We start from the raw sequence: 27,645 nt of genomic DNA, 5'->3' as shown, positions 1-27,645 counted from the left end.
TATGACAACAGTGAACATGTAGAGGGGGATTTGCAAGTAATCTTCCGAAAGGTGCTTAGAGAGTTAGCATTACAGACTTGATTCTCCAGTTTGATCTTGCTTGCAAACAGTGAAATAAGTGCCGAAGGGAAAGTAAAGTAAAGCAGTGTTGGGCTGGCAACCGCTGAATGAAGGAAAGGTTATGACAAAGGAGAGGGGTTCAAGGCACGTGTTTTATTTTCCTCCAGTTCTGTGTTGTTGTTTCAGTATTTGCCAATTGATGTAGGGCAAAAATTAGAACGTACATGTGTTAGCCCCTTTGCATGCAAGAACAAATCACCAGTATCAGGAACACAGAGGAATTTGCAGGTTTATTTCATTACCAGCAGTGCCAGGCTGTGAAGTTGTTATAAAACTGAGCAGGCTCTGGTTGAGGTGGCCCTCCTGGAACAGCTAGCTTAGCAGAGATGTAGCAGCTTTCTGCAGGAAGGAGTTTTTCCCATTTCTTTTCTTCTTATGTGCAAAGCAAGTGTGTTGGGAAGTACTCTTTTAGATCAACCTAGTCTGTTGTGCATAGTGACAGTTCTGGTTTGGAATCAATGTTGTTCTGCCACAGTTTGGTGCTTAGAGTGCTGTTCTACAGTTTTGGGGTTCTTTGTCCAGGAAAGTGAGCCAGAGGCTTGAATTCAAGTTATTTTTAATGTGCTCTCTTCTAACAGAGATTGTCAACAGTACAGGAAAATGGTAAAGTGCACAGACTATGGAGAAGTTCTTCATGGTGTGTATTGTGTTCGTTATTGTTGTTGCAAGGGCGTGTTTAGTAACAGTCAATTTTTTATGGGGAGCAGAACCTTCCCAAGAAGAGGATGCACTTGGTGCTGTTGTGTCTGATAAAGAAAAGGAAAGGGTGATCTGCTACAAAAATAACAGCAGCACCAAGGCTTCGTGATGTCAGAGCTGCTGAACTGGCAGCTGCTGCCTCTGTACCTTCTTCATTGACTTCCAGATGACACTTGTGAAAAACTTGTGACAAAACCAGATCGTCATTCTCTGACATTCCTGTGAAATCAGCTTGACCTTCAGTGAAGGCATCTTGTATCCCCATCTTGCTCAAAGCAGATTTGAGGTTATATTTCTCTTCTACCGTGAACCTGGGCAGATACAGCTCCACTTTAATTTTCTCCATTAATTCTGGGCTTGTCCATGCAGACAAGTTTTCAAAAGTCAATTCTCTTATTAGCTGCAGTTAGTTAAGAAGAGAATCAGAAAATTAGACAGCGTTCAAAAACCTGGGCCCTAAAGATTATTTCTTCTTTTTTCTTAAACTGAGAGCTTTTCAAGCTGTTACAAGAATACAAAAAAACAGCAGTGAAATACCAACTGTAAGATCTTTTGTACTAGAAGAGAGTATATTGCTTTACAGTAGGTCAATGCAATATTTGAACAGTTCTCAGTAATCATCAGGTGACATAGCAGGGTTAAATATTTGTAAAACAACAACAGTGTTAAGTAACAATAGCCTGGTTGATTTGCAGCTCACATTTCTGTCTTTTGTACAGCTTAGAATTTACTGAAAACATTTTTTTCTCCTCTATGAACACTCACTAACATAAATGAAAATTTAGTAAGAGTTTACTCTCTGGAGGCAGGATCAGTGTCTTTACAGAAGGTGGCAGTGTATATATATATTAGCTCTGGACATCGTGAAAAGTAGTGGAGGCTGTTCAGTTTGTGCTTTTCTTTTTGAATGATATCACATCTATCTGAATTGGAACAGACAGTGAATCTCAGCAGGGCTGGCTTTCTGTCCTCATTGTTCTTCAGCTGGAATTAGAGCCAGTCTTGCTGGGTTTGGGCTGCCTCTTTCCAAAGGCAATGAGCAACATTAGGAATCACAGAAATGCCCCCTGCCAACAGCTAAAAAGATCTCCAAGAGGTTCAGTTTCACAGTGTTGGGCCAAGTTTGGGGTTTGCTTTTCCTTGAGTCTGATCAGTGCCCTCCTTCTTAGAAATAAGATTGCAGCCCAATCTTTTACCTTGGACGTGCATAAAATAAGTAAATAATGGCATTCTTGTTTCTCACATGATTTGAGTTCTCTGTTGCCGCTTACCTTTTGTAGGCCGGCGATGTCACGCGGTAGGAGGATAAACATGCTGAGGTCATTATTGACATATGGAAGCTCAACAACATCAGTCTGGACTGATTCTATGTAGGTCCAATTAAATTTATCACTCAGGAACATCATTGGCACTGGTTTAGTTGCATGCTGCAACAAATCAGATGAAATGCTTGAAATTTGTACTCTGAACAGTAAAGCACTAAGTTGAAATAGCACAGTGGAGGTACATCCTTGTGGCTCTTAGAGGTGGGACACAGGATCTACGGACAGCTTCTGGTCTTCTGGGGAGGTGCTTGGAGGCTAAGCAGGCTACCAGAGCTGTCTAGGATGACGCATATTCATAGGAAGCTGTGTTCCACTCTGATTTATTGTATAGTTGAAAATATATAGAACTAGTTTGTACAGTTTTGTTCGCCTTGTTTTTCCTGCCTTAAGAGGAGAATGGAAGTTTGTTTCAAGTCAGCTTCTGACAATTATACTTGTGCTTCTGGTGCTAGTATGTGTGTGCAGTCTTTGTACTGAAGATGTAGTAAGGAAAATATACCATATGATTTAAATGAATTAATTTTAATGCTCTGTGGATTTAAAAAATGACAGGAAATTATTTCCTCCATCTTTTCCATTGTTTTTTCTACATGCGGTCTAGTATATAAGGCATTATATTCCCATACCGTGTTTATTCTGAAAGGCCTTTGCCTGGTAGCTTCAGCTTCAAACTTTGTTGCCCAAGTTCCTTTGAAGTAAAGTGCATTTACCAGGACTAGCCTGGTGAGTGAATCTATGGATCCAGGAGGCAGCAGATTTTGAATTTTACCTAGAGAAAACCAAAGGACATTTACACATTTGTGCAGCTTTACTGTTTCAGAGTAAACGTTGGAACAGTTTCTGCAGATGTAAGGCAGGGAAGTTATAATTGCTGATATGGCATGCTTTTAGCTTGAGATTATTCATAAATACATGGTAACCATGATTTACAAAGAAGAGTAAGCCATGTTCCTCTCCCTTTCAGATAGAGGAAGAATTTTAGTAAGGGCTTGCCAGCAGATGACTACTTTAGGGAAAGTAGTGATCTGATTTACCTTTCTGAGATTAGTTGTTTACCTGCCTTGGGCCCCTTGCATAGAGACATTGTTCAATAGTGAAATTGCCTCCTTTAGGACTGGGAGAGGAGAGGCTGGAGCTTACCTTCAGTCTGCTCTTCGACCCTGGAATTGATCTCTCTTCTGATTTCGTTTGCTGCTCCCACAAAGTCAACTGCCTGTGGCTCTGCATTGTAGTATTTCTTGGCTAACTGTAAGTATTCCTGCATTGCAAGAGTGGCAGGCAACAAACATAAGACAGATGTCTGTGTGAATGCCAATAAATAACTAGCCAAGCGAAAACACCATAAAATGACATAGGCTACAAGCACAGCATTTTGTCAAAAGAATGAATTATTCTTTTTAGTGGAAATATGCAATTTAAATGTTTTCACCTAACCACATCTGTGAATCATATTGAAATTAGATACACATCCCATAAAAGTAAAATTATAGTGTCTGAAGTCTCAGGAAGAGCCTCACAGGAAGTATGTACGTTACCGATAATAACACAATTTGCAGAGGTAATGAAAATATTTTAAATTATATCATTTATGGTTTGTTGTTATAGATAGATCATAAAGGTTGATTAGCACTTCATATTATGAATAAATGGTCTACATACCTTACTGAAAGGCAGTGATTTTTCTCCATATAACTGGTTGACACTTCTAAGCAGGTAATTTTTAGTGGGTTTGTTGATTTCCAAGTTGAGTGCTTTAAACCCAGTGTGGATATTGCCTGATTTGCCAATTTCTGTCTTCAAGAGAAGGAAAAAAAAATGTTATTCATTTGTTCTGTAGAGCTGTTCAGATTTCTAATTTCTCTCCTCATGCAGCTCATTGTAAAGTATTGCTTGTACTGCAATGCAAAAGATGTACTAAATTGAACAGCTATCAAAAGAATCATTTGAAATTGCTAAACGTTTCAGGTACACTATAGGCTCTGTAAGAGCCCTGGAATGCAAGTGGTAAGAACCTGAACTATGTAAAACATTTAAGGGTTTCTAAATGGAGGTTGCAAAACTAAGTATATCCAGAGAGTGAGAGACAGAATGTAATTGCTAAACTATGCACGCAGATTTGGCTGTGTGACTCCTGATAAGTTTTATGAAAGTCGAGTTGCATGGAAAGTTTGCCCTACTTTTCTGAACCTTGCTCTAAATGTTAATATTTTGTAAATTCTTTGATGTAGCAATCCTGGTAAATTGTTTATATTGAAGTAACAGGATGAAATGATTGTGGACCCAAACTCTCAAACCACCTCAAGGAAATCAAGCTGTGAATTAGTAAACTAAACCTCTGGGTCTGTACTGCATTCATCTTGTCATTACATCAGAGTAAGAGGCATGAACAGACATTTAAATTTCTAAGCTGTTAGAACGGTCCCTTTGCCCTGCCCCCAGTGCTCCCTAATTTTTACAGTTTGGATGGGCATTAATCATGAGGAACAATCCCTCCCTCTCCTGTTCATGTAGAATAAATGGGTTGTTGACGTAGGCCCCAGAATAAGTCTTCCCACTGTGGGATTTGAGTGTGGGATGCAGATTCAAGTTCCCATTCATCAAAACTCACTGCCGCTAGGGTTTTGTGGGCAGACTTCGGGGAAATTGTTCACTCCATGAAGAATAAGGATGACTGGAAATAGCAGGGAGAACTTTAGGCCACCGTGGCTGAATTGTCAGTGAGGAAAAACTGCTTTTACTGACTCAGAGGAATTATGTTTGATTTCCAGATTTTTCCATTTTCCTAAATTATAGCTAATTTGATAAAAGATGCCTGCTATTGTGTCAAAGAAATGTCTCAGGAATATGCCAATTTCCATTTCTCTAAGATTTATGGCAAGCATCTATTGGTCTACGCTGGGAAATTCCAATATGCCAATTTATTATGCTAACTTATTGAATGAAATGGAGACTAATTTCTGAAATGTATCAAGCATAGGTAGCCTGTAAAAATTAATTCTTTTCTGTTGTTGTTGTGTTGATGCTGCAATCAAATGTGTGGGAGAGTAGCTTTGTTACTGTGATTTGTTCTCTCAGACAGGGACCATGCCTTTTCAAAAAGATCAAGAGATCCATTGACAGGGAACAGCCACATTAGATTTTAAATTTTGCAAATTTGAGGTTAGATTTTGCAATTCTACCTAAAAATGGGAAGTATGTCGTAAGTATTGCATTAGATGGAGGTACCATAGGATGCTGTACCAATTAATTGTGTACTATGCATTTGAGGAAGGCAAACACATGCAAATGCAAACATGGAGGGAAAACAAAAGCAAGAGAAAATGTTACAATGCCCATAGCACGATAGCTAGATTTGGTGAGATACCTTCTGGAAACAGGCACGTCGATTTGACAGATGCTCTTCTGTTCTGGAAAAGACTTGCATTCTTATGGTTGTGGTGACATTTCTGGCTCCTTCAGCTTCATTAAAGTGAAGTACCTATAGTGGAAATCACAATAATAAATGTAACAACAGAAAATTTGCTGTTTCAGTAAAATCTTTCAGTGATGTCATAGGACTGGTGATGAAAAGAACCAAATTCAGATTTTACTCTTGCATCCAGTCCTGACTGAATATGGAACTTGGTTAGGCTTTGGGGCCCATGCTTTCAAAATGGCTTGAGCACACTAAGATGAGGGTTGCAGGGCAAAACTTTCATGTGCCTGGCATTTCTAGAGGAATTTGCCTGCTTTGAGTTAGCCCCTGGGCTGACAAGACAATGACTGGGAAGAGCCAGTTATCTCCAGATGGGGACTACCAAAGCAGAAGTCTAAACGGAGAGCTGCTACATGTCAGAAAGCAGGAAAACGCTGGGGGCAGATTCATGCCCTGAGTACCTTGCTCTGGGCACGTGCACCTTACTCAAGCTGCAAAGGGGTACATCTAAACTTGGAGCACTTCTCAGAAGATCCATGCCTTTTTGTTTTGTTTTCCCTGCTTCCTAACGGGAGATCTCTCCTTTCTTTGAAACCATGCTGCCCCTCTTTTGTCCTGTAGCTCAGTAGTTAGACTGCTGCCTTAGCAGGTGGGACAACTTCTTTTGCCTTAGCAGTTGCAAACTCACCGGCTCCCATTTGTTGGGGGCCTCTGTTTGCAGAAGCTACAGTAGGCTCTATCTTTTGACCTGCACAAGTGGAGGAATGATCTATTCACTGCAGTGGACAACAGGGGCAAGACAGGTACTGGCATACATGGAGAGTTTTGTTTTTTGTTTTCTGCTTATGGTTTTCTATGAGCTATCATAGTAAATTTCTGGCATAGAGGATGTTATTCCAAGAGATCAACCCTCTCAGACCTTTTGGGGCCCAGACTCACCTTTGCCATCTGATCTGCAGTGTTACCTTTTGCTCCCAAATACACGGTAGCCAGGACAGATGAAATACTCAAAGGGGCAAATAAAATATTCTTGTTGCCATCTTCTTGACACTGATATTTGAAAAAGTCAAGCGCAAAATTTGTGTTTGCTTTATTTAAAGCTTCCATTATTCTGAACCTGCACAGAAAGGGAGAAAAGATGCAATTAGCTAAGCATTAATTGTGACTGCTATGTATCTACAGGTTTCTTTTCACTTTTTTTTCTTTATATTTTTATTTTTTCATGATTTGAAGGCTTTCTAAAAGTATTTTCAGAACTTGTGTCCTTTATAAGATTGCTAGTACAGCACAGTAATCCTCTGCATGACTGAGACTCACTGGTAGTGTATGCAAATTAGACCAAAGGCAAAATCTGGACTGTGCCAGGTATTTTCTTCAGCTCTCCTATGACCTCAGGGAACTGAGTGAAAGTGTGCTGGCTTGTCAGTACTGCTACACTATTCGTTTCTGCCAACTTTGTTATTCATAGTGTATGAACACTCCTTCATTCACCAGAAGTTCACGTGGAGAGACAAATATCCATGCAAAACACAATCAGGAGGAACAAATGAAAACTCATCGAATCAGGATGGTTACACTGTTGCACCACCCCAACTTCTGCATGGTAAGAATCTAAATTCCCTTTTGACTTTCAATAATTTCCTGAAACTCTGTCTTATGGTGCTAGTTCAGATCCTAACTTCCCAATCTTCAGCATGACGTCTCCTTAATCAGTAGACCACATGTGCTGCTATTTACTGTTTGCATTGTGGTCGTAGCTGAGAGACCAAGGCATGGACTAGGAGCTATTCTGGTTGGTATAGGATGACCATAGATTAAATTGTTCTTGATCTCAGCAGTTTGCAAACCAGGAGCTGTCCTCACGTACATGAGAACTGAAGAGCACAGGTACAAGTTAGCCAATTTAAGCAAACACAATATTTCTCACCTTGCTATGACATATATGCTAGCCAGTAAGCTCTAGAAATTACAGAACTATGTAGAATAAATTGCTCTTCCTGTATATTTCTAAGACTTGCCCCTCCTAGACCATACTTCTCCCATCTTAGTAAAATATTTTCCCAAGCATTTGTTGTTTCCCATTCAGATCCCTGTTGCCTTTTCTCTATGCATTTGTCAACAAATTAACATCATCCAAGAGCATATGAAATAAATAATCTCTAGAAATAATGACAGTTACCTTGTTTTGTGCAGGGAGGAAGACTGCTGCTCTGGGTGTCTCCAAGGTTTCTGCAGTTCACACGAAGGGTAGGCTGAATTTATACTCTGTCTGGCCAGTTCTGCAAAGGTTCTTATGACTCATAAGTATGCAATTTATTTTGCCCTGAAGGCCACATCCCTATGGAAGGACTGAATCATCTCAGAGTAGGATGTGAAGTGATGGTGAGAATGATACCACAGAAAGACCTTACAAAACTGACTGCAGAAATACTTCTATAAACATTTTTGTGGCAACAGGCTAGTAGCAACTTGAAATGTTGTTTCAAGTAGTGATGGTTCTTTTGCCATTTTGAGGATAAAAAAAATAATCAGTAGCTGACCTACTTTTATGATTCCTCTAATAGAAAAAAATTCTGAGGAACAGACAGTGACATCATATTTGTGAGGTTTTTCTATTGTCCGTTTCCTACTGATAAAGTATTTGTCACTTCTGGTGGGTTTTTATTTTAGCAAAATGAATTTTGTTAACCTTGGAGAATTATAAAATTGTACAACCAGGGAAATATTTTCACTGTGAGACAGTGAAGGTTGAGAAACAAGCATCAGACCCTTGCTTTTCTTATCACTGGCAATGTCACTAGAACATGATGTGGGTTTTAGATTAGACTTCTCTTTTCTCCTGTCTCAGTTTCCCTGCTCTAATCTGAAAGCTGCTGTTTCACCTATATAGCACCTCAGGATGTATTCCTTATTTTCTGTTCCAGAAAAATTATATTCTGTCAGGTACTCTGTCTTCTCACCTTGGCTACTAAAACATCTCCTTCCCTGATTCTCCTCGCAGTCATGTTGTCCCTATTTTTGTTGTCTTGTCCGTCTCCACTCTCACTTCTGACTGAAAAATTCTGTGTAATCCTAGCTTTGCCTTTATTTTATTTTTTATCTCCCTGTTCTGTTGATACTATCACCTTGAATACAAAGACAGGAGCTGGTTGTATTTCCAGGGCTTCCTCCTCGACACTGAGCAAGACTCAGTCCCAAGGTCTATCCCCTCAGCATAAACTGCCTTCTGAGACCTTTATTCTGCCCTCCTGTCCATCAGCTGGCACAGAGTCTCCTGTGCTGAGGAACAAGATGTGGGAGTGCTTGCAAAATTTGGTGTGGGGCACAAGATGTTGCTGCTGCAAAGGACACCTTGCCAGTGGTGAACCGTCTGCATCAATATGCCTTGGGAACTGAAAGTTTTGCTAACATTGTTTTCCTACTCGTGAGCAGCCACATAACTTTAATAGGATGGTGTTTTCCTGCCCCTCGGGTGTTTTTGAAATTGTAGCTACATAAAAACAATGTGTTTCAGTGTGGGTTATAATTAGATGCATCTGTTAAGTTTTCCAGAGAACAGGAAAGGTGTTCACTGCAGAATTAATTGCTTCCATTGCGCTTGGGAAAGTTGTAATTTGTTTATATTGGCTTTAAGTGATTTCCAAAGCCTAAATGATTTGAGTCATCCTTGCAAATTTAGCCATGTTGTTGAACAAATGATAGATACACTGGATCAACTTCATCCCTTGGAGCAAGTCCTAGGATTTTCTGGTTTTAAAGCAGGGATGAATTTAACTTGTAACACTGCTCGCTGTGTTACAGGAGGCGGCTGAGGTGTTCTGTATGTGCAGAAATGCTGGATTGGACTGAATGAGGGACACCAGAGGGCACGTGTCTCAATGGGTGGTGCTGCGGCTGACTCAGTAGCAGCAGTTCTCCCACTCTATATTAAGTCAACACACGAGCACACTCAAAGTTTTATATTTGTGCTGGTAGCATCCTTCCTGTGGGAAGTAAACCAGTAGGCTCACTCACTGTGGTCATTCATGTTTCCACTTGGTCAAGACATCAGTGCCCTGGCCAGTTCTCAGCTGCATAAAGGCATTTTGTTTTCCTCCAGTTTAAGTGTAACTTAGCACAAGTCAATGTGACTTCTTTCTTACACAGTGTTGTTCTGTTCATTGGCACCTGGGCTCAGGAGTAGGTGAAATTCTTGCTGTCTATATATAGAACATTTATAAACTACTCTAAAGGCTCTTGAGGGTCCTGAGAGAAAGATTTGGTAGCTTCTGTTTTCATGGAATTTTAGGATACAACTTGCCATGACTGGTTTTCATGTTAATCAGTAGGTTATTTTAGCTACCAACTCTTCATAGTTCTTAAAAATCTGATTTAGTTCAGACCATAGGTGTTCTATATTTCAAAAGAAAAATTTTTGGAAGGAAAGCTATTCAATTTCCTTGGCATCTAATATTTTTTTTTTTTACCAGCAAAAGCACTGTTTATTTACTTGGGAGGGAATAATTTCAGGTTCAGACAGCAAAGCAGTCTACCCACATTTCTGTCTCAGGCAGAGCAGGCCAGTAGGTTTTAAACATGAAATAATTTTAAATGTCCCCAAACCTTTCTAAGGATTTCAGGAGGTGAGAAGCATGGGGAAAAGAAGAGTTCTGAAATCTGAGAATATTGGAATCCTGTTGGAGGTCTGATTTCTTTAACCTCTGTGTGATTTAAAATTAAAATTTTGACTTTTATTTTCATAACAGCCCTCTTATTGACAGGGACCAAAACTATAACGAGGACAGGGGCGCAGACACTGAGGAGATGGTAAGGGTGCTGGATGATGGGGTGCTTAAACTCCCCTGTGCTAAGGAGGCCCCTCTGTCATAATGTCATTGAGGGTGCAGCACGAGCTTTTCCTAACCTTGTCAACTAAAATATAAGAATACCTCTATGTTTCACCTAGAACGGTTGCCCCAGATTTTGGTTTATGTTCTAGAAGATTTTTATGTGGGATAAATTTGTATCATCCTGATAGTTTTCTAAGAGTATCTGTTTTCCCTATAAAGCTTTGGTTGGGAACATGTGTCTTTATTTTAAAATAGAGTAGATAGCTATCTGTTGTGTACACACTACACGTAAGTTTTCAAGCCTTCCCTTGCCAAGCAATCTTTGCTGACATATTCTAACAGTATTTAGACCTTATGAGTTGCTAGAGGTGTGGCGATGTTCCTGTATAGGTATTACTGAGACAATTTGCTCCACACCTGCAGAAAGCAAAGGTGTGGTGAGATTTGGCACATGAATTAAGCACTGGCACAATTCATCATAGTGCTCTATTACTTCTGTGTGCTTTGGCTTAGACACTGCTATAAATTAAGGCAGTGTTTTTCCTGAGAAATTCAGTTCTGTTAACTAGCGCAACACTACTGAGGAAGGACTGGTCTCTATATCTGAAAAGAGATAAGTTTATCAGTTAATGAACAAATATGCTGTTTCCACATATACAATGGTGCAGTACTCCTTTGAATGATTCAGATGGCGAGCATTTTTAATGTAACCCAGGTAGTAGTTAACATCAAAAATATGAGGAGCAGACTGAATTTCTCAATCACAATGCATGATACTGCATTGTGAGTAATGATGTACATATGGATTGTATGCACTTTAGCTGAAACTTGTCATTTTTCTGAAGAAATTTCTCAAAGGGTGTAACTGTACGTCAGCTGCACAACTGCTGAATCAGAAAGCCAGTTCCTCCTTGGTGTTGCTGGGAGTTTCCCAGGATGCAGTGCTATAGTGCAAGGTGTACATGTTGTGGGATGAAGAAAACAAATACCAAGTCAATGCACCTTCAAAATACAAGAGTTCATCCTGAACTGATGTGCAAGAGCAGGATATAGAGAAAGGGTTATTTTTCAAGAAATCCATTTAAACATTTGTTATTTCTTCATTCAACTTGATTGCAAATGCTCTTGCTTGGTGGCAGTCAGTTTTCAGGAGGGAAATTTCCCAAATACTCGCTTGTGGAAATGTGCTGGCAATCTTCGCAGTTCACTGATCTGCTTGACACCTGCTTCGTATTTTCACATGTTTTAGGCTACTATTGGGACTGATGTGAAATACTTGATTAAATACATATATGAAGGCAACAAGCCTTTGTCCTGAAACACAGTAACCCCCAAAATGGGTCTGGGAATAGAATTTTCCCCTCAGAAAGACAGGCACCTTGGGAAGCTGGATGGTAATTTGTTAGCATTATTTGGGCATCTCTTACCAGTGCCTTTGTCATTGCAAGATCCTTCCCCCTTTTCATCTCTGGCATTCTCTCCCTGTTGCACAAAGTAGCTCAGTCCCTTGAGACCTGATGTGCTTTTACATGATTCAAGTTAGCAAGCTCTGCGTAGTAGTGACCGAGTAGAAATTAATGATGTGATACACACCAAGTAAGACAAGATGATCTCATATTCCTTTCTGATTTCAGACAAAATGAGATGCAAAGTTTTGATTTTGCTCCTCAAGCCTTTGTGAGAGATGCATCTCTTTGTCTATTGTCCTGCAAAAGTAAGAACTTCCAGGGCATTGCACTGAGGACTTTCTTTTGAAATATTCTGATGATCACATACTCTTCTTTACCACAGCATTTCTGAGCTCTTTGCAGCTGCTCTTTCCAGTTGGAATTCAGCTATATGCAGACTTCTGTGACTACATTGTCTTTTGGACTGCTATATTTTGAGTCTTTTATGTCTTTCAAAGCCGAAAGCATAACACCCAGCGTGTGGTTTAAAACTAGTGGCATTGTCCCCTTGAACTGCTCTAGACTCTTCTTTCTTCTTGATTTAGCTTCACTTACTAGAACTATGACTTTATTTTCAAATGCTTTCTTATTATCCCTTCCTTTCGAGGTTGCTAATTCCTTGTCTGGGAACATAGACAAAGCCTGTTTAACTTGGACTCTGCATTACAGAGGCAACATCTGGCTAAGAAAAATTAGCAGAGTGCATTCAAGGAGAGGCAAAGTAGTTGTTCTCTGTGGCTGGGGGAATGGCGTTCATCAGCCCCCACCCCATCTTCTGCAGATGCAGCTGAGATGCAGCTTGGCCTCTGTAGTTGAGCAACACAGGCCTTTATTGCATGACAGATGGTCCCTCCAGGCAGCAGTAGGAGGAGGAAGGCTCTCCTCCCACTCCATTTCTTAGTCCCAAACATTTCTCTCCCTGGCCTTTATCCTCTTAGAAACAGGGCTTGGCCTCAGCTCTGCCTGCTTCCTTCACTGCCCCAAGAAGCAGATAGATTGCTGAAGGACAAGGAGGAAAAAGGAAGATGTGGTGAGGATGGGGATAGGTAACAGCTTGGGGAAGGGGAGTTACTGGATAGCAATGAACTGTGCCCATGGGAAATGAGACAGAAGAGACAGAAAGAGAGAGGAACTGCTCTTACATTCATCCCTGTGAAGCTTAATGGTCCCTCTCCAGTCTTCCTTGGCCACCTTTAATTTCCATATCTCTGCATTCCTTACAGGAAGACGTATTAATCTGACATCTTGTTATTCTCTCTCTCCCATACTGACCTTTTACCAGAGCTGTAAATTCTGAATTTTACCTAAGTTGGCCTTCCAGTGTAAGGACTTGCTCCCTTCCAGGATAACATTCCTGTTATATGTAAGGTGCCACTACTAGAAGTTCATTGCATTGATTTCAGTTTCTGTGTTGCTATTGCTAACATTTAGCAAAAGTAGCAAAGTGTGTCAGTTGAAAAAATAAAAGCTCAAAATGAGTTTGGGATTTTTTATTTTTTTTCCCCAGGAGTACCATGCAATTGTGTTTGCTCATTTCACAGGACAGTTAGACTGTGTAGTATTAACGTCTTTATCCTGTGATATTTAAGAGTGTCATAGGGAGGAAAGGGAGGACAGACAAAATGATTGCACACTGATATCCACATGACAGCAAAATGGAGTCAAAGTATAAATTATGCTATTAAGACTAAAAATGTGTAGCATGCAGCTACATATATCTGACCTTTGCTCCTAAGTGCTGTTAACTGTCCCAAGAATTTGTTGTTCACATGGTGACTAAGCACTGTTTAGGGTTTACAGAGATAATCTGTAGACTTTGGTTCAAAAGGGGTTAAAAGTCAGGCAAGACGGTGAGAGCTTTGTGGGCTTCAGGAGAACCAAAATGCAGGAACTGGCAGGGCTCATCCTCACCCGTGACCAGCTCTCATTTGATGAGAGAAAGCCAAGCCAGCCAGATGGCTTCCATTACTTCTATGTGAGTGACATTGGGATTTTTCTTTAAAATGAAATGAAACACAAGGCTGTGGGTTCTCCAGCCTTCAAGATATGCAGCACTTGACTGGGAATTTTTCTTACATTCCTATATATTTGAAGAATTAGGACTGAAACAAGCAGTAGGACCCTAGGGCCATATTCTGTCATCTCTATGGAAACTCATTACGTGAATTACCTCCCTACTGGTGTCAGACTGCAGGCAGGCAAACAGGTGTGGTCTTGTCTCTGTGCAACTCACTAATCCATTGCGTCTCTTTGCATGTGTGAAATTACATGTGTATATGGGGTGTGGTGGCAGAACAGTGAAAGCCTCTTATGATGGGTCCTAAAGCTGTGAGTCTGACCCTTCTGTGATTGTGCTGAAAGCGATACTGGGGATAAAAGGGAGAGTGATCCAGCTGCACATCATGAGACGGGGGAGAGACAGAGGCTCTGGTGTGCAGTGCTGACTGGTTTGCATTTGTGGGGTTGTGGTGGTTTTACTCGGGTGGGCGGCATCGCTCCACCACAACCGCTCTCTCACTCCCCCTCCTCAAAGAGGAACAGGGAGAAAATACGATGAAAAGGGCTCAAGGGTTGAGATAAGGACGAGGAGATCGCACAGTAATTATCATGATGGGCAAAACAGACTCAGCGTAGGGAGATAGTAAGATTTATTACCTATTACTAACAAGCTAGAGAAGTGAGAAACAAAGGAAAGAAACCAAAAGCACTTTCCCCCCCATCCACCCTCTTCCACCTCCTCCCCCCGAGCGGCGCGGGGGAACGGGGGTTATGGTCAGTCTATAGCACTTCTTCGCCGCCGCTCCTTCTGGGTCACTCTCGTCCCCTGTGCTGTGGGGTACCTCCCACGGGATGCAGTCCTGGCTGAACTGATCCGGTGTGGGCTGCCCACAGGCAGCAGCTCTTCAAGAACTGCTCCAGATATGGGTCCGTACCACGGGGTCCATCCCTCAGGAGCAAACTGCTCCAACCTGGATCCCCCACGGGCAGCAGCTCCTGCCAGGTCACCAGCTCCTGCGTGGTCTCCTCTCCACGGGCTACAGGTCCAGCCCGGAATCTGCTCCGGCAGGGGTCTTCCACAGGCCGCAGCCTCCGTCGGTGCAGGTCCACCTGCTCCACCGTGATCTCCTCCATGGGCTGCAGCGTGGAACCCTGCTCCACCGTGGTACTCCATGGGCTGCAGGGGGACAGCCTGCTTCACCATGGTCCTCACCACAGGCTGCAGGGGACTTCTGCTCCGGCGCCTGGAGCACCTCTCCCCCTCCTTCTTCACTGACCTTGGTGGCTACAAGGCTGTTCCTCACTCCTCTCACTCTCCCAGCTGCTGTGTGGTGCAGCGTTTTTTTTCCCTGTCTTAAATATGCTCTCACAGAGGCACAAAACAACATCACTTACTGGCTCAGCTCTGGTCAGCAGTGGGGCCCTTACCTAACATGGGGCAGCTTCTAGATCCTTCTCACAGAAGCCACCCCTATGGCCCCCTGCTACCAAAACCTTGCCACATAAACCCACCACAGGGGTTGGAGTGAGAAAGCTGTACCCTTCTGTTAGCACAAAGGAGAGGACTTATTCCATGCTATTTTTCCTCATCTGTGTATGAGATGGACAGACTGCACAGTTGGTTAAGGTCGTAGCTACTGAAGACAAAGAACACGATTGTCTGTTGCTCTGCAGGCAGAAGGCAGTAGGAATCAAGAGACAAGACTGGCTCTGTCTGCATACGGCAGTAGATGTACCTTTTTGCATCTTCTGTGCGTGAAAAAGTATGTTTTAATTGATAAGAATTCCAATGGCCTAGAAATAATGCAGCTTTAGAATAAATCTGGTAAAAGCTGAGTGTCCTGAGGATTTTGAGTACTCCCTTTCCATGGACAGACCAACAGAAACTCCAGGACAATAGTAAACACAACGTTATCTCTCTCATAATAAATTTCTCCATTTGTTATCTCCTGACCAGCAATTGACTAAGTTACAAGAAAGTGAGGGAAAATATTTGAACTATTTATACACCAGTGAAGGTGGTACCATGTTACCTTCTTTCTTTTGCAAGATCCTGTTTGCTAACAGCGAGTTATGGCCCCTAGGTGCTGCCAAAGTATGTGTTATCTTGAGGGAGGGAATGGGGGGAAAACTAAAACAAGTAGAACAAGCAAAATACTCTGGGGTGGAACTGAAAAAAAAAAACACAACCTACCACCACAGACCACCCAGTACTGGTGCCATGCTTTTCATACTGGAGTGAGGAAAGAGCATAGTATCCTTGCAGTAACTTCACACCTCAAAACCCTCCTCTGTCACTCTTCATGCACTTCCGTGACAGTTCCTTGCAGGTCTGTTTCCTTTCTTATTTTGGGACTGGAGGAGGACTGGAAGATGGTTTCATGGACAAAACACGCTTGGCTTGGGGAAGAGTAATTGAATTTATTGCCAACTGATCACAAAGTAGAACAGTGAGAATTAAAAACTTTAAAACAAACAAACAAGCAAAAAACCACCTCCCCACGCTACCTCCTTTATTCCAGGCTAAACTTCAGTCTCGATTCTTCTATCTATTTCCCATGGAGCAGTTGGGGGGTGGGTGGAGGGTGTTGGGGAATGGAGGTTGCAGTCAGTCTACAACACTGTCTCTGCTGCTCCTTCATTGTCACTCCCCCCAGACCCCCGCTCCTGCGTGGGCTCCTCTCCACGGGCTGCAGCTCCGGCCCGGGGCCTGCTCCTGCGGGGGCTCTCCATGGGCCGCAGCCTCCTCCAGGCCACATCCACCTGCTCCACCGGGGGCTCCTCCACGGGCTGCAGCGTGGAGATCTGCTCCATGTGGGACCCATGGGCCGCTGGGGGACAGCCTGCTCCACCAGGGGCCTCTCCACAGGCCGCAGGGGAACTGCTGCTGCCTGCCTGGAGCACCTCCTGCCCTCCTGCTGCAATGACCCTGGGGGCTGCTGGGCTGCTTCTCTCACATTTTCATTACCGCTCTCTCAGCTGCTGAACCTTTTCATCTATACAGTTATGTGCTTTCACAAGTAATACTCGGTCTAAACGTATTTTCTAGCTGGTAAATGTCTCTTGAAAACAATGAGAAGTAAATCAGGGAATTTCCTGTGGAAATGTTCAAACATTTTAGTAGGCAATCACAGCAAACCATATCTTACAAACATGTTCTTTTGCTGTTCTTAACCTGCTGATACAAGCATCAGGCTCTATAGCCAGTGTGCGTGCCACAATACTGCTGTGTCCCACCTCCATGGCCTGAGGTGTCAGTGCAAGGGTCTCCAGCATGGGTTAGTCAATCTCCTCTCAAAGTCCTTGGTCCTTGCACCCCTTTATTCTGCAGCAGCAGCAACGAAAGGAGAATGGGGTCCTGCTTTGAAAGCCAGACCCTTCCAGCTGTGACTGGTCCCTTCCCACCCTGTCCCTGTGGAGTACCATCAGCAGGTGAGGTTGGCAGAGGCTTTTTTGGACAAACCCAGCTCCTCTAGAAGAGCCTCCAGGCATGGTACAGGCACAGGGGAGGAGAAGTGGCTTTGAGGCAGTGATTTGCTCCATGCCCTGTTCTTCCCCAGCCTGAGAGTCTCTGGTGCTGCCCAGTGGCCGCGTGCCACCAAAGCCTATTCATTCCTGCACACTAGCCCTCTTGGGTGGCAGAGGGGACAACTGACGGCTGCTACCATCAGCCACCAATTTCTGAATTTGTTCTGGTCAGTGTGAACAGAATTTGCTCAGCTGTTGAGCAAATATGAGCTGAGGCAGCTCCTCGGGTAGCTCAGGGTTGGGCCTGGCAGCCCAGGCCTGTCCCATCACCCCAGCCAAGAGCAAGGCATCAGCAAACTGGACACAGTGCTCCAGATAAGGTCTCACAAGTCGTGCTTAGAAAGGCGAAGCAGTGCTTCCTTGCCTCCCTGTGTTTTTTTAGCTGATGCATCCCCATACATGGTTAGCTTTAATAGCTGCAGGGGCACCCCACAGACTCTTGTTCAACCACTCACCACCTATCAGGACTTCCACAGAGTTGCTTCCAGCCTGTGTGTCCATGCTTATTCCTCTGCATAGGTCCTTCCTTCTCCGGTAAAAACCCTTGCTGCATTTGAAATACTACAAATGAGATGTGTTTGCTTAAACATGTTTTTATTAAGATTAAAGTAGTAAAAGAGTACATAAACAAGACCCATTACATGTGAATACAAGGAAAACAATTTGAATAGTAACATGCCATATTTGGTCATGATGATTGAGCCAAAAAAGTTTAAGGAGAAATGTGAATTATAAGATTTCTATAAGGCATCTTAGAAAAGTGAGGAAGAGCCCTGCAGCACCAGGAGCACAAAGGAAAAGCAATTGCCTTGTCAGCACAGGAATGGTTGGTGACAATCGATAGTTTAATCCGAGAGCTTTCAAGTGACTAATTCTGGAGGAGTCACCACAAAGCCTGGTCATGCAGACACCTGGCTTAATTGGAAGGCTGTATTTTTTCCCCCATAGGACTTCTGCTGGTAAATCAGGTTGTATTTTTCAGTGCGATGATTCTGATAATTCAGTACTATTACTGAAATGTTAGTTTGCAGCAGGAACATCTCTGTTCATGATTATGCTTTCTTTGGGTGCAGTTTTCATTCCCTTAACCCTTTATCCATGATGCATAAAGGAAAGGCAAAGGGTGCATGTTCTCATATTGTAATTTCTCTCAGATTTATGTTGTGTGTGTTTTGTTTTTTTTTTTGTTTTTTTTCCTTATATGGCTGTGACAGAAAATATGCCTTTCTTTTTTACCCTTGGTATTACAGTGCTTTGGGTCTTGCTGTAAGGGGCAGAAACTCTTTCAACTTTCTTTTCTTTAAGGGGAAATCCATCTGCCAAAGAAGAGAATGCTGTTGCTTGGGTTGTGCTTGATGAAGAAGAGGAATGGGTGGTCAGCCCTAAATTCTTCGGAGACGCTTGTAACATCCATCCCAGCTTCTGCTGAGCCTACCACATCTCTGCCTGCTTCAAAGATTTCCACACATGCTGCGTGGACAGCCTCAGACATCTTTAAGCTTACTGTTGAAGAGATGCCAGACATATTTGCTGATGAGCTGAACAGGTCAGTCATTCCCAAGGCCATGAAGACAGATGTGAGGTTATATTTCTCCTCCATCTTCATGCGGGGGAGGTACACTTTCATCCTCCTCTCTTCCATCATAGTAGAACTGGTCCATTCTGTCAGTTTTTCAAAGCTGATTGTAGTCTCAAGCTGCAAGGAGACGAGAATGACATCCATGAGATGACAACTTCCTTCACAGTACTTTGCAGTACCATGTACCATTTACCATTATGGGGTTCTTTGTATTTTAAACTGACTGCTCTTGGCATGGTGCTTTTCTTAGGCATGTAAAGATTAATGGATCTAGGAGAGGAAAGCATAGTATGACTCTCTGCTCTGTCCCATTTTCTCTTTCGTTAATAGACTCACTGTCAATTCCTTTTTTTTCTTTTTTTTTTCTTTTTTTTTTTTTTTTTAATTTTGATGACTACTCTGCAAATTTAACCTAAGGTCCTTCTCTGTATATCTTCTTTGCTCAGGAAATATATTCCAAAAATCATTCTGTGCTTTTGAGTTTTAAGCTCTCTCTACATTTAAGATCTCTGAGTAAACAAGATGATAATGGTAACCAATACAATACCTAAACAATCAGCTGTTACTAGATTAGGAACTGATATTTTTAAGAGAACTTTGCTTTTTGAAAATTAGAAACTTAGCTGTAAAGTATCCTTCCATTTTAGCTACACTGTACGAGTCCAAGATCACTTGATTCAAAGTTATCTTTACCATTTAAAAAAGAAAGTGTAAAATAGCATAGTGACTGGTTGCACTGGTAACTACTAGAGGAGTGAGAATCCCTGTTAGTGATAGGCATCCAGAATAATTGGTTTCTTTCATTATTACTGATATTGCTTTATACCTAGTAATGTTTCTTTCCCTGATAACTTAGCAAATCCCTCTTACATGGATCTTGCCATGACAGGTTGTAGAAATGCCATTTCAATATATTCTCTCTCATCACCTTTATACAAATTATTTTTCTTAAATGTGCAGATTCTCTTTAATAAAAGCTTTTCTTTTTCAGAATTTCTAGTCAAAATGCACAGTGCTTGTTTCCTACATATACATACTTTTTTTTTTCTAGAACTGTACATAATCTTCAGTATGCATGTCTGCAGTCATAAGTGATAGAAATTGTGTCTTTTCATCTTTGTAATTTAGATTCATGAGTTAGTGTGCAAACATTTCAATGAATTCTCCTTTGTTACTCTGCATTTCTATTCAGATTGTCATTAGGAGCATTGTAGTTAACATCCTATTCCTGTATTATGTTCATATCAGCAATAGTATGTTATGTACTTATTATTTTCTGAAATTGCTTTACCCATTCCACTGTCCTTCATATCCAGTTTTTAATATAGGTTAATTTATGAGGGTATGAAGGAAGCATGTCAAGCACCACCAAATGAAACTATCGTTAGAACCAGTAAAGCTAACATGAACTTCCAGAGAAGCTCCTCAATGTGCAGTAATGGAGATAAGGCCTCTGGAGCTCAAGTCACTGCAGTAACAGTTGCTTAGCTGAGAGAATAATTTCTTCTGTGGCCAACGTTTAACCCTGTTAAGTACTTCCTTAAGCAATCCATGCTCAGGACAAACTATTGCAGCACCCACCGAGACAACTGTATGCTTCTAAGCAATAATCACATATTGTCAGTGTTCAAATTTGTGCTGGTGAAATGTTTTAGGATAACTTTATTGAGAAGGGCTTTGCAACAGCTAAATTTCACTGTGTTTATGATTTTCTGAACCCAACTGCTAGGGCCGTACCTGCTCCAGGCCAGAGACTTCATCAGGCAACAGCACGCACATGCTCATCATTCCACTGGCAAATGGAAGCTCCAGGATCTTCACTTTCTCAGAAGTCACTGTGGCCAATTTAAATGAACCAACCTGGTACATCATCTGCACAGGTTTGCTTTCTTGCTGCAGAACCAAAAAAGAGAATATAATTTTAACAAATATTATTCTTAGAGGGTGGAAATGTCTAGTTATGGTTAAAATGACTGATTGCTCTTGTCCAGAAGGACTTTTTCAAAGGAAAGTTGGTGTTTCAAATTTTTTTCTTAGAAGCTTTATAGTTTCAGAAATAGTGTGAAGAGAGAGACATTAGGAAAATTCCCTGTGATTAACAAAGAACAGAAGTAGACAAATAAGCAGATATTTTAATGTAGTGTCTGAATAACAAGGTGACTACTCTCTTCACAAATTCTAGATGACATCTATAAGGTGATGCATGCCCATGTACCTCGGTCATTCTGAAAGGCATGGTTTGAGTGTCTTCATCCTTAAATGCTTTCTCCCACATTCCTTTGAAGTAAATGGCATTAACCAGGACCATTGTAGTCTGGGAATCCACAGAGCTTGGCTGAAGGATATTTTTGATGATTCCTTTAAGAATGAACAGGAAAAAAGAATTGTATAATACATTGACAATCACAATGTTAAATACAGGTTGTAGAATTTGTGGGGAAGAGGGACAAGGACATTGTTTTTTTTCTGCAACTATAATCTTGTACTTCCAAGGTTGACTTGCTCACTGCTGTTGACAATAGCTGTTTTCCTCTCTGCAAAGAGTCACAATAAGAGCTGTAGGACCCAGAAATTTATGTGTTACAAAATGACTAAATCTGTAAAATTTATGATAAGAAGAACCACTAAAACCTCTTTTATCTGAGGATGATCTCCAACCCAAACAGTACCAGCAAACATAAATATACTTGCTTCAAAGTTGAAAGAGATGTTTACATAAAGAATATAACAGGAGAGGAAAACATAATTTTACTCTGTTTTTTTTTCTAATATTTTGCTCCTATTTATTCTGCAGTCCTCATGCAAGCTTTAGCAAGCGCCTCATGTCCTCTTCCACCAGTAACTTAATCATCGCCTGATTTTCTCCTTCAAAGTATGACACCACACCAGAGGTTGCGTGGTTGTCAATGTTTTCATCTCATTAGAGATATTAGAGATTGAATTCAGTTAGAATTCACTGTCTTTTATCTGTGTTTCAAGCAGAAGGGAAAGGAATGCTTTAAGGAGGTGAGGAAGAGACTAGAAAAAAATGGAGGAACCACATGGAGAAGCATTAGGGCAGAAATCAAAATCATGATACACCTCCCTATCATCCCTTAACTCTGGTTTTCCATTGCCTTTACCTGTTAAGATTTCTCAAGTGCCTTTTGACTGCATGCCCTACTTAACAAGTACACAGCAACTCTGGGAAGCCTGGAGGAAAACATACTGGCTGAGGGAAATCAGGATTCTCAGTATAGGGTGAAACCAGTTGTCACTGTGTACAAAGCATGTTTTAATGCTGTCCTTGTCATTAGGACTGGAAATATTACATTCCTGTAAATCCCCTGCAGACAGAGAGTCCTCTAATAGAGGGGTGTCTGGATAGTTCCTTATGATGATAGTTCCTTATCTGAGAACTGATCTATTTTCCAGCAGCAAGAACAAAAGGAGAGGTTTTGTATTTATCTCTCCAGACTTAAGTGCTCTCCTGTGCTGTTCAAATATGTTGGCAGAAGGGAAAATACCTATGCTGACATTTTGCTTGCCCTTACCATTTGTTTGACTTTCAACCCAGGAATTGATGAGCTCTCTGGCTTGATCTGCAGCTGTTTGGAAGCTGATAGACTCCAAGCCTCCTTTATACAGTTCCTTCACACATTGCAAGTATTCCTGTTAAGGAAGATTATGCAGTTTTCAGATCAGAATTTTAAAACAGTTTGCAAATGTAAAATGCACGACTGAAATTAACAGATGTGAATAAGATACTAGTGTAAAATGCTATTCTATACTATATATTACTACGTACTATGCCTTATAGTATATTTACTACAGTAATATGCTGTAGCTCTATTGATTAGCCTTAATAAGCAGTCACAGCAATAAGACATGATTCTACTCCATAAACATTCTAAGATTTGGCATTTACTGCTTCAAGCAACAGTATATGCTCAAATTTTTCAAGTGTTTTCCAGCACTGAGTTGGATCTAAAAATGTTCATTCATTTCAGTTGAAGTATGCTTGTTGTCAGTTTGCCCACTTTTTATTTTGAAAATGTTTTCCTTTGCTTTCCAAATGAAATGTTCCTTTCAATTGGAAAACCTGGATATTTTGGTCTGAAAGCATCCTATGGAATATTTTGAGAACCTGAAGTTATTTCCATGTTTGTTTTACAATCTGAGATAATAGTTGGATTTAACTCTTTCCATCAAAAATTATCTTTACTGATATTACTGATATTATCTTTACGTTACTTATACCATGACACAGTTGGATCATGACTGTACTTTGCACAAACATCCTTTTGGCTAGGTACATACTCTCTGAAGACTGTACAGGTTTAGGGCTGTGATAAAAAGAAGTCATGAATACTGCCTTCCATATGCAAGAAAACTTCTTTAGCAGAGCCTAGACTTCTGACAGTGCTTTAGCATTACAGAACAGTAGGGCTTTGACACGGAAAAGTCTCGGATCAGATTTTAGAGCAACTCACCGGCAGGATTGTGTATGTCTCTTCAGCATAAAGTCTACTGGCAAAGCTGAGCGAAAAATTGTCACTTGGTTTGGTGATTTCAGTGAGTATGTCTCTAAGTGAAGAATGGACACTTACAGATGTGCCACACTGAATACAAATAAAAAGATAAGGGATGTTATTCTAGTTTTAGTACTTTGTAGGTTTTGAATAGTGTATGACAAGTGTAAAGTAGTTCAGATATTTCTGCTTACAAAACTGTTGTTTGTTCCATCTGTCTTGCTGCTTATAACTATACTGGTGAAGTCCTTTTCTACTATATACAAATTTTGTGCTGTTTTTCTTCCATAATTTTCTCATACTTCTTTCTGCAGGACTCTTAACTGACCTCTGCAGTAATCTAGCTCCAGCAGATCAGGTAGGCTTTCCATCTTTCCCAGCCAGACCCATTTAACCACCATCATCCAACTACCTGGCCTAAGCATGCAAGTATCCACAATTTTGTGTATTTGCCCAGTATTTTGGTCCTGGGTTTTATCTTCTGTTTGTTCTGAATCCCCTGTTAACTCCCTTCTTTCTCGATTCGTACAAACAAAGAATTCCCCCAACTGCTGGATGCAGAGCACTAGATGCTCATCAGAAAGGGCTTGGAACTGAGAGATCTATCTACTCCATCTATCTAGAGATTTATCTATTAGACATAGAGAAGGAGATGAATTTTTTTCTTTACCTGAGCTTCCATACTCTCTCCAAATCCTGGGATTTTATCGAAGTGAACAACCTGTAATTGAAAATAATAGTAGCTGAAATAACAGGTATAACAAAAAAGGTTATGCAACTGAGATTAATACATGATGTTTGAAATATAGCTGTTGGGTAACTGGGAGGCTGTATGACTAAAAGGGTCAATCTATCTGTACCATCTCTGAATATCTGTTCATACTGCTGTCTGCTTTGACAATCTCTTTTTTTTCCCACAGTAGACATATGGAAATCAGCTCCGTTACATGCTGTTAAGACTAAATTTCTTCCAGGTAACAATTCAACCTTCCTCTATGAAGGAAGTGAGAGCTGTAGGAAACTCATGTGATATATTTTGCAGACTGGAGATGGGTTTTGGCTTTCTTCAGATTTTATCTAGTTTCCTTGTTCTAAGCAAAGAGCCACTGGAATGCATTGTTCTTTTGAAGAATCCTACTACTAACGATGATAAAATTCAAACTAAAATCCAGTTTCAAGATTTCTGGCCAGTGCATTTGTTTAACACTCTGGGAGTTGGAGGTGATGGCAGCTTTAGAGAATTCTGGTTACAGATTTTTTTGCCTCTGATCTATGCAAGTTCCAAGGTACATTATCATATAATTAAGTGCTGTGGCTCCATTGAGCAGGACAAAGGTTTTCATCCTTAACCATAGTCTCACCTGATCTATCTGGGTCCTGGTGTTGTCTCTTGCACCTAGGTAGACCATGGCCAGAGCTGAAATGATGCTCAAGGGGGAGTAGAAGATGTTCTCATTGACATGCTGGACTTTCAGCTCCCTGAAGACATCAAAACAAAATTCCGTGCTTGCTGCACCGATGGAGCCCATTGTGAAATCCGTGTTGTCTAGAGCAAACAGCAGAAGCACAGTGACAATGTAATGATGGAATGCTATACAAACACAGTGCGATGCAGGATTTTCTGTAGTGAGCCACCCCTTTAAAGTACCGGTAGTTTTTAGGCCATTCAATAAAAAAAAAACAAATAGTTTTAAAGTCATTCTTTGTTAACATGCCTATTGCCATACCCACCTCTCCTGCATGTTCGAAACTGTATTCATAAATCTATTTCTTTTTGCATTTGCATTCAGTTGCCTTTTTAGCAGTACATTTTCTCAGAAGTCTTAGTTCCATATATAGTTTCTGTTTACCTTTTAAAAGCAGTCAAACAACAATTGTTTGTACATATTTTCATTCAGTGAAAGATAGAGTTCCTCTGATCAAAACAAGAAAATATGACCTGTTTGATAGACTTGCAAAGCTGGAAATTCAAAGTGCAAATTTCAGTAGGTTTGGACAGATAAATGTGAAAGCAGAGGCTCGCTGACTGTTTTTATATTCTAAAACTAAATAAGTGAAGAAAAATATCTACTTGTTCCATTGTACCTACTGCCAGTGGATCTTTAAAGGCTTGCATTTCTACTCTTCTTTTAGTAATGGAAGAATAGATAGGGAATATAATTTGTCTAAGTCTAGAAGAGAGACTGATGCACATAATTCATATATATGAATATTCAATTCCACCCTATCGTGCTTTCAGACATACTTGAAAAAAGCAAGCTATATGTATATATCCTGTACTATAACCTTTCTGAGGAGTTAAATTTTGTTAGTGACATTCAGACAGAAGAGGAATGCAGACATGAGAAATTAGCAACTATAATACAGCACTGTCAAATGAATAGTTGTGTAAAGCAGTAGGATCTTTATATTTGTTTCTGTCTTTAACTACTATGAAGTGCCAGGCTGTACAAGTCCTGTATAGCTAGTATGCTTATATAAAGCACAGCTTTTGAGGTCAGCATGAACCTAGTTTTCTTCCTGTAATTTATAGAAATTGCTAAAGTTATTTGTCTTCCAGAATCCAGCTTCTCATATAGGTGCTTAATGCTGGAGCCTGAAGTTTGTCTTTGTCATATTAAACCCCACCGAGGTTTTTAGTGACCATGCATGCGAATTAACACACACGTCCACATGTTTCTCTCACATTCTTTTCTGTAAACAAATTAACATTTATAGATTATTGTAAGAATATAAGTTTATACACCTACACGTTTTGATCTTGTGTAGAGTTCAGCAGCTGTATTTTGCAGGAATTAAACTGTTAGAGAAATTTCACACTAAAATAACCCTAAAAATTCACTGAATGCTACAGTGTTGCTCTCTGTGCATTCTGTTGAACTGGAAGTCGATCAAGCAAACTGCAAAACATCAAATTTAAAAGATACTGAACAATACAATAAGGTGCTCTGAAATAAAAACATATTTTAAGCACAAAGAATAACTGTTTTAGAAATCTCCTGAAAACCAACACATAGTTTTTACACATAATAAAACAGAGCAGAATACATACACACAGGTGAGAAGTTTTTGTAGAGAATATCATGCAAATATTCTGACCTTAAAGATACCAAGCATAAGACAATAATAATTATTTTTTTAAGTTTAGGCACAAGCAAGAGCAAATATAGTGGGAAGGTAAATTTTCCTAGAGAAGCGCTTACCGTTTGAGCTTCAGCACCAAAGGTAATACAGCTTTCCAGCTGTATGTTGAGAGACTGGCTGCACCCTGGGGAATTTATACAGTCTGAATTTGGACCCACCCGCTGGTGCCCTTCAGAAGTTTGACCTTTGACACCATAAAATCATTTGATGGAATTGGGTCAGATTTACTTTCAATGGGTCCATTCTGGGTTGAAGGGAGAGCAAATATTAGTTTCTTATTCTGTGTAACAAAGTGTTTCCTGCTAGTTCTGCTAATCCATCAGGACTGTTGAGTAGGACAGAGGACTTTAAGCCTCAGTTACAACTAGGTACCTGGATGTTAATGAAAACAACAACAACAAAAAAAAGAGAAAAACTTTGTGATGGAAAACATAATTAGCAATTATTAGTTAATCTGCTTGTTATTATGGTTGTAGGAACAGAACAGAATTCTATTTCAGTTGGTCTTTCTTGAATGTACAACACGCATCTGAGCCATGCTAGACAGGAGATAAGTGAGAACAGGACTTAGCCTAATTTTCTCCTGACAAAATGAAATGAAGAAGTGTGCATGTGAGAAAACCAGCTGAGATGAGAATGAAAAGCAGACGCATTTTCTTTGGAGAGCTGGAATATTTAGAAAAAGATCTTTTGATGGGTGTGAAGGCCTTATAAACAATTTTTATTCTCAGGGAGTAATAGAAAAACATAGCTCCATAGAAAGCAAAATGTATTCAATTCCAAATGTGTTTATGGTATGCATTTCTCATGTTTCTCATGAATAACTTAATGGCCTGGCAGATGACGGAAGAAGTGTAAAATTTAGCTAAAGGAGTGTTCATGGTCCAAGGGACAATCATAATATACAATAGCAAATATATTTCAGTTATAGAAGCTATTGTCTTCTAAATAATAGAAGACAAACAGTAAAGAAACCATTCTGACCTCTGAAAAGCATTGTGTGATTTAAAAAGAGAAAAAAGAGTTAGTACAACATAATTCTTCAGAAC

The 27,645-nt window shown here is 40.6% G+C and overlaps 2 protein-coding genes and 1 long non-coding RNA gene across 4 annotated transcripts; 1 reads left to right on the top strand and 2 right to left on the bottom strand.

Moving 5' to 3' along the window:
- Nucleotides 1-193: 193 nt before the first annotated feature.
- Nucleotides 194-7,863, bottom strand: LOC106048983 (serpin B10-like). The gene is made up of 8 exons (XM_013201117.3): nt 7,739-7,863; nt 6,499-6,676; nt 5,509-5,622; nt 3,804-3,938; nt 3,285-3,402; nt 2,771-2,913; nt 2,091-2,246; nt 194-1,219 (listed from the first exon to the last, which is right to left on the bottom strand). The coding sequence occupies exons 2-8, from the start codon at nt 6,664-6,666 to the stop codon at nt 815-817; spliced, it is 1,239 nt and encodes a 412-aa protein (XP_013056571.2). The 5' UTR covers nt 6,667-6,676; nt 7,739-7,863; the 3' UTR covers nt 194-814.
- Nucleotides 7,752-24,844, top strand: LOC125184293 (uncharacterized). Of its 2 annotated transcripts, none has more exons than XR_010829507.1 (4): nt 7,752-7,806; nt 18,668-18,908; nt 20,671-20,821; nt 23,767-24,844. It is a non-coding gene; the product is annotated as an uncharacterized lncRNA (long non-coding RNA). The 2 variants fall into 2 exon arrangements; XR_007168078.2 differs by lacking the exon at nt 7,752-7,806 and adding an exon at nt 13,731-15,597.
- On the bottom strand, nt 17,237-24,981 carry LOC106048985 (ovalbumin-like). The gene is made up of 7 exons (XM_013201120.3): nt 24,814-24,981; nt 24,123-24,173; nt 23,414-23,542; nt 22,475-22,592; nt 21,157-21,299; nt 20,679-20,834; nt 17,237-19,058 (listed from the first exon to the last, which is right to left on the bottom strand). Exons 1-7 carry the CDS (start codon nt 24,979-24,981, stop codon nt 18,663-18,665), a joined length of 1,161 nt encoding a protein of 386 aa, XP_013056574.1. The 3' UTR covers nt 17,237-18,662.
- Nucleotides 24,982-27,645: the final 2,664 nt, after the last annotated feature.

Source organism: Anser cygnoides, chromosome 2 (assembly GCF_040182565.1).
Source record: "Anser cygnoides isolate HZ-2024a breed goose chromosome 2, Taihu_goose_T2T_genome, whole genome shotgun sequence".
NCBI classification, from domain to species: Eukaryota; Metazoa; Chordata; class Aves; order Anseriformes; family Anatidae; genus Anser; species Anser cygnoides.
Note: the sequence above shows the minus strand (reverse complement) of the source record. Positions and strands in the feature narration are given on the sequence as shown.

Coding starts and splice junctions, on each gene's coding strand:
- LOC106048985 (XM_013201120.3), bottom strand. CDS start 24,981: ATGGGCTCCATCGGTGCAGCAAGCACGGAATTTTGTTTTGATGTCTTC. Junction 23,543..24,122: donor GAGAGAGTATGGAAGCTCAG/GTAAAGAAAAAA, acceptor ATTTGTATTCAG/TGTGGCACATCTGTAAGTGT. Junction 22,593..23,413: donor AGACATACACAATCCTGCCG/GTGAGTTGCTCT, acceptor CTTCCTTAACAG/GAATACTTGCAATGTGTGAA.
- LOC106048983 (XM_013201117.3), bottom strand. CDS start 6,666: ATGGAAGCTTTAAATAAAGCAAACACAAATTTTGCGCTTGACTTTTTC. Junction 3,403..3,803: donor AATCACTGCCTTTCAGTAAG/GTATGTAGACCA, acceptor CTTGCAATGCAG/GAATACTTACAGTTAGCCAA. Junction 1,220..2,090: donor ACATCGCCGGCCTACAAAAG/GTAAGCGGCAAC, acceptor AACTAACTGCAG/CTAATAAGAGAATTGACTTT.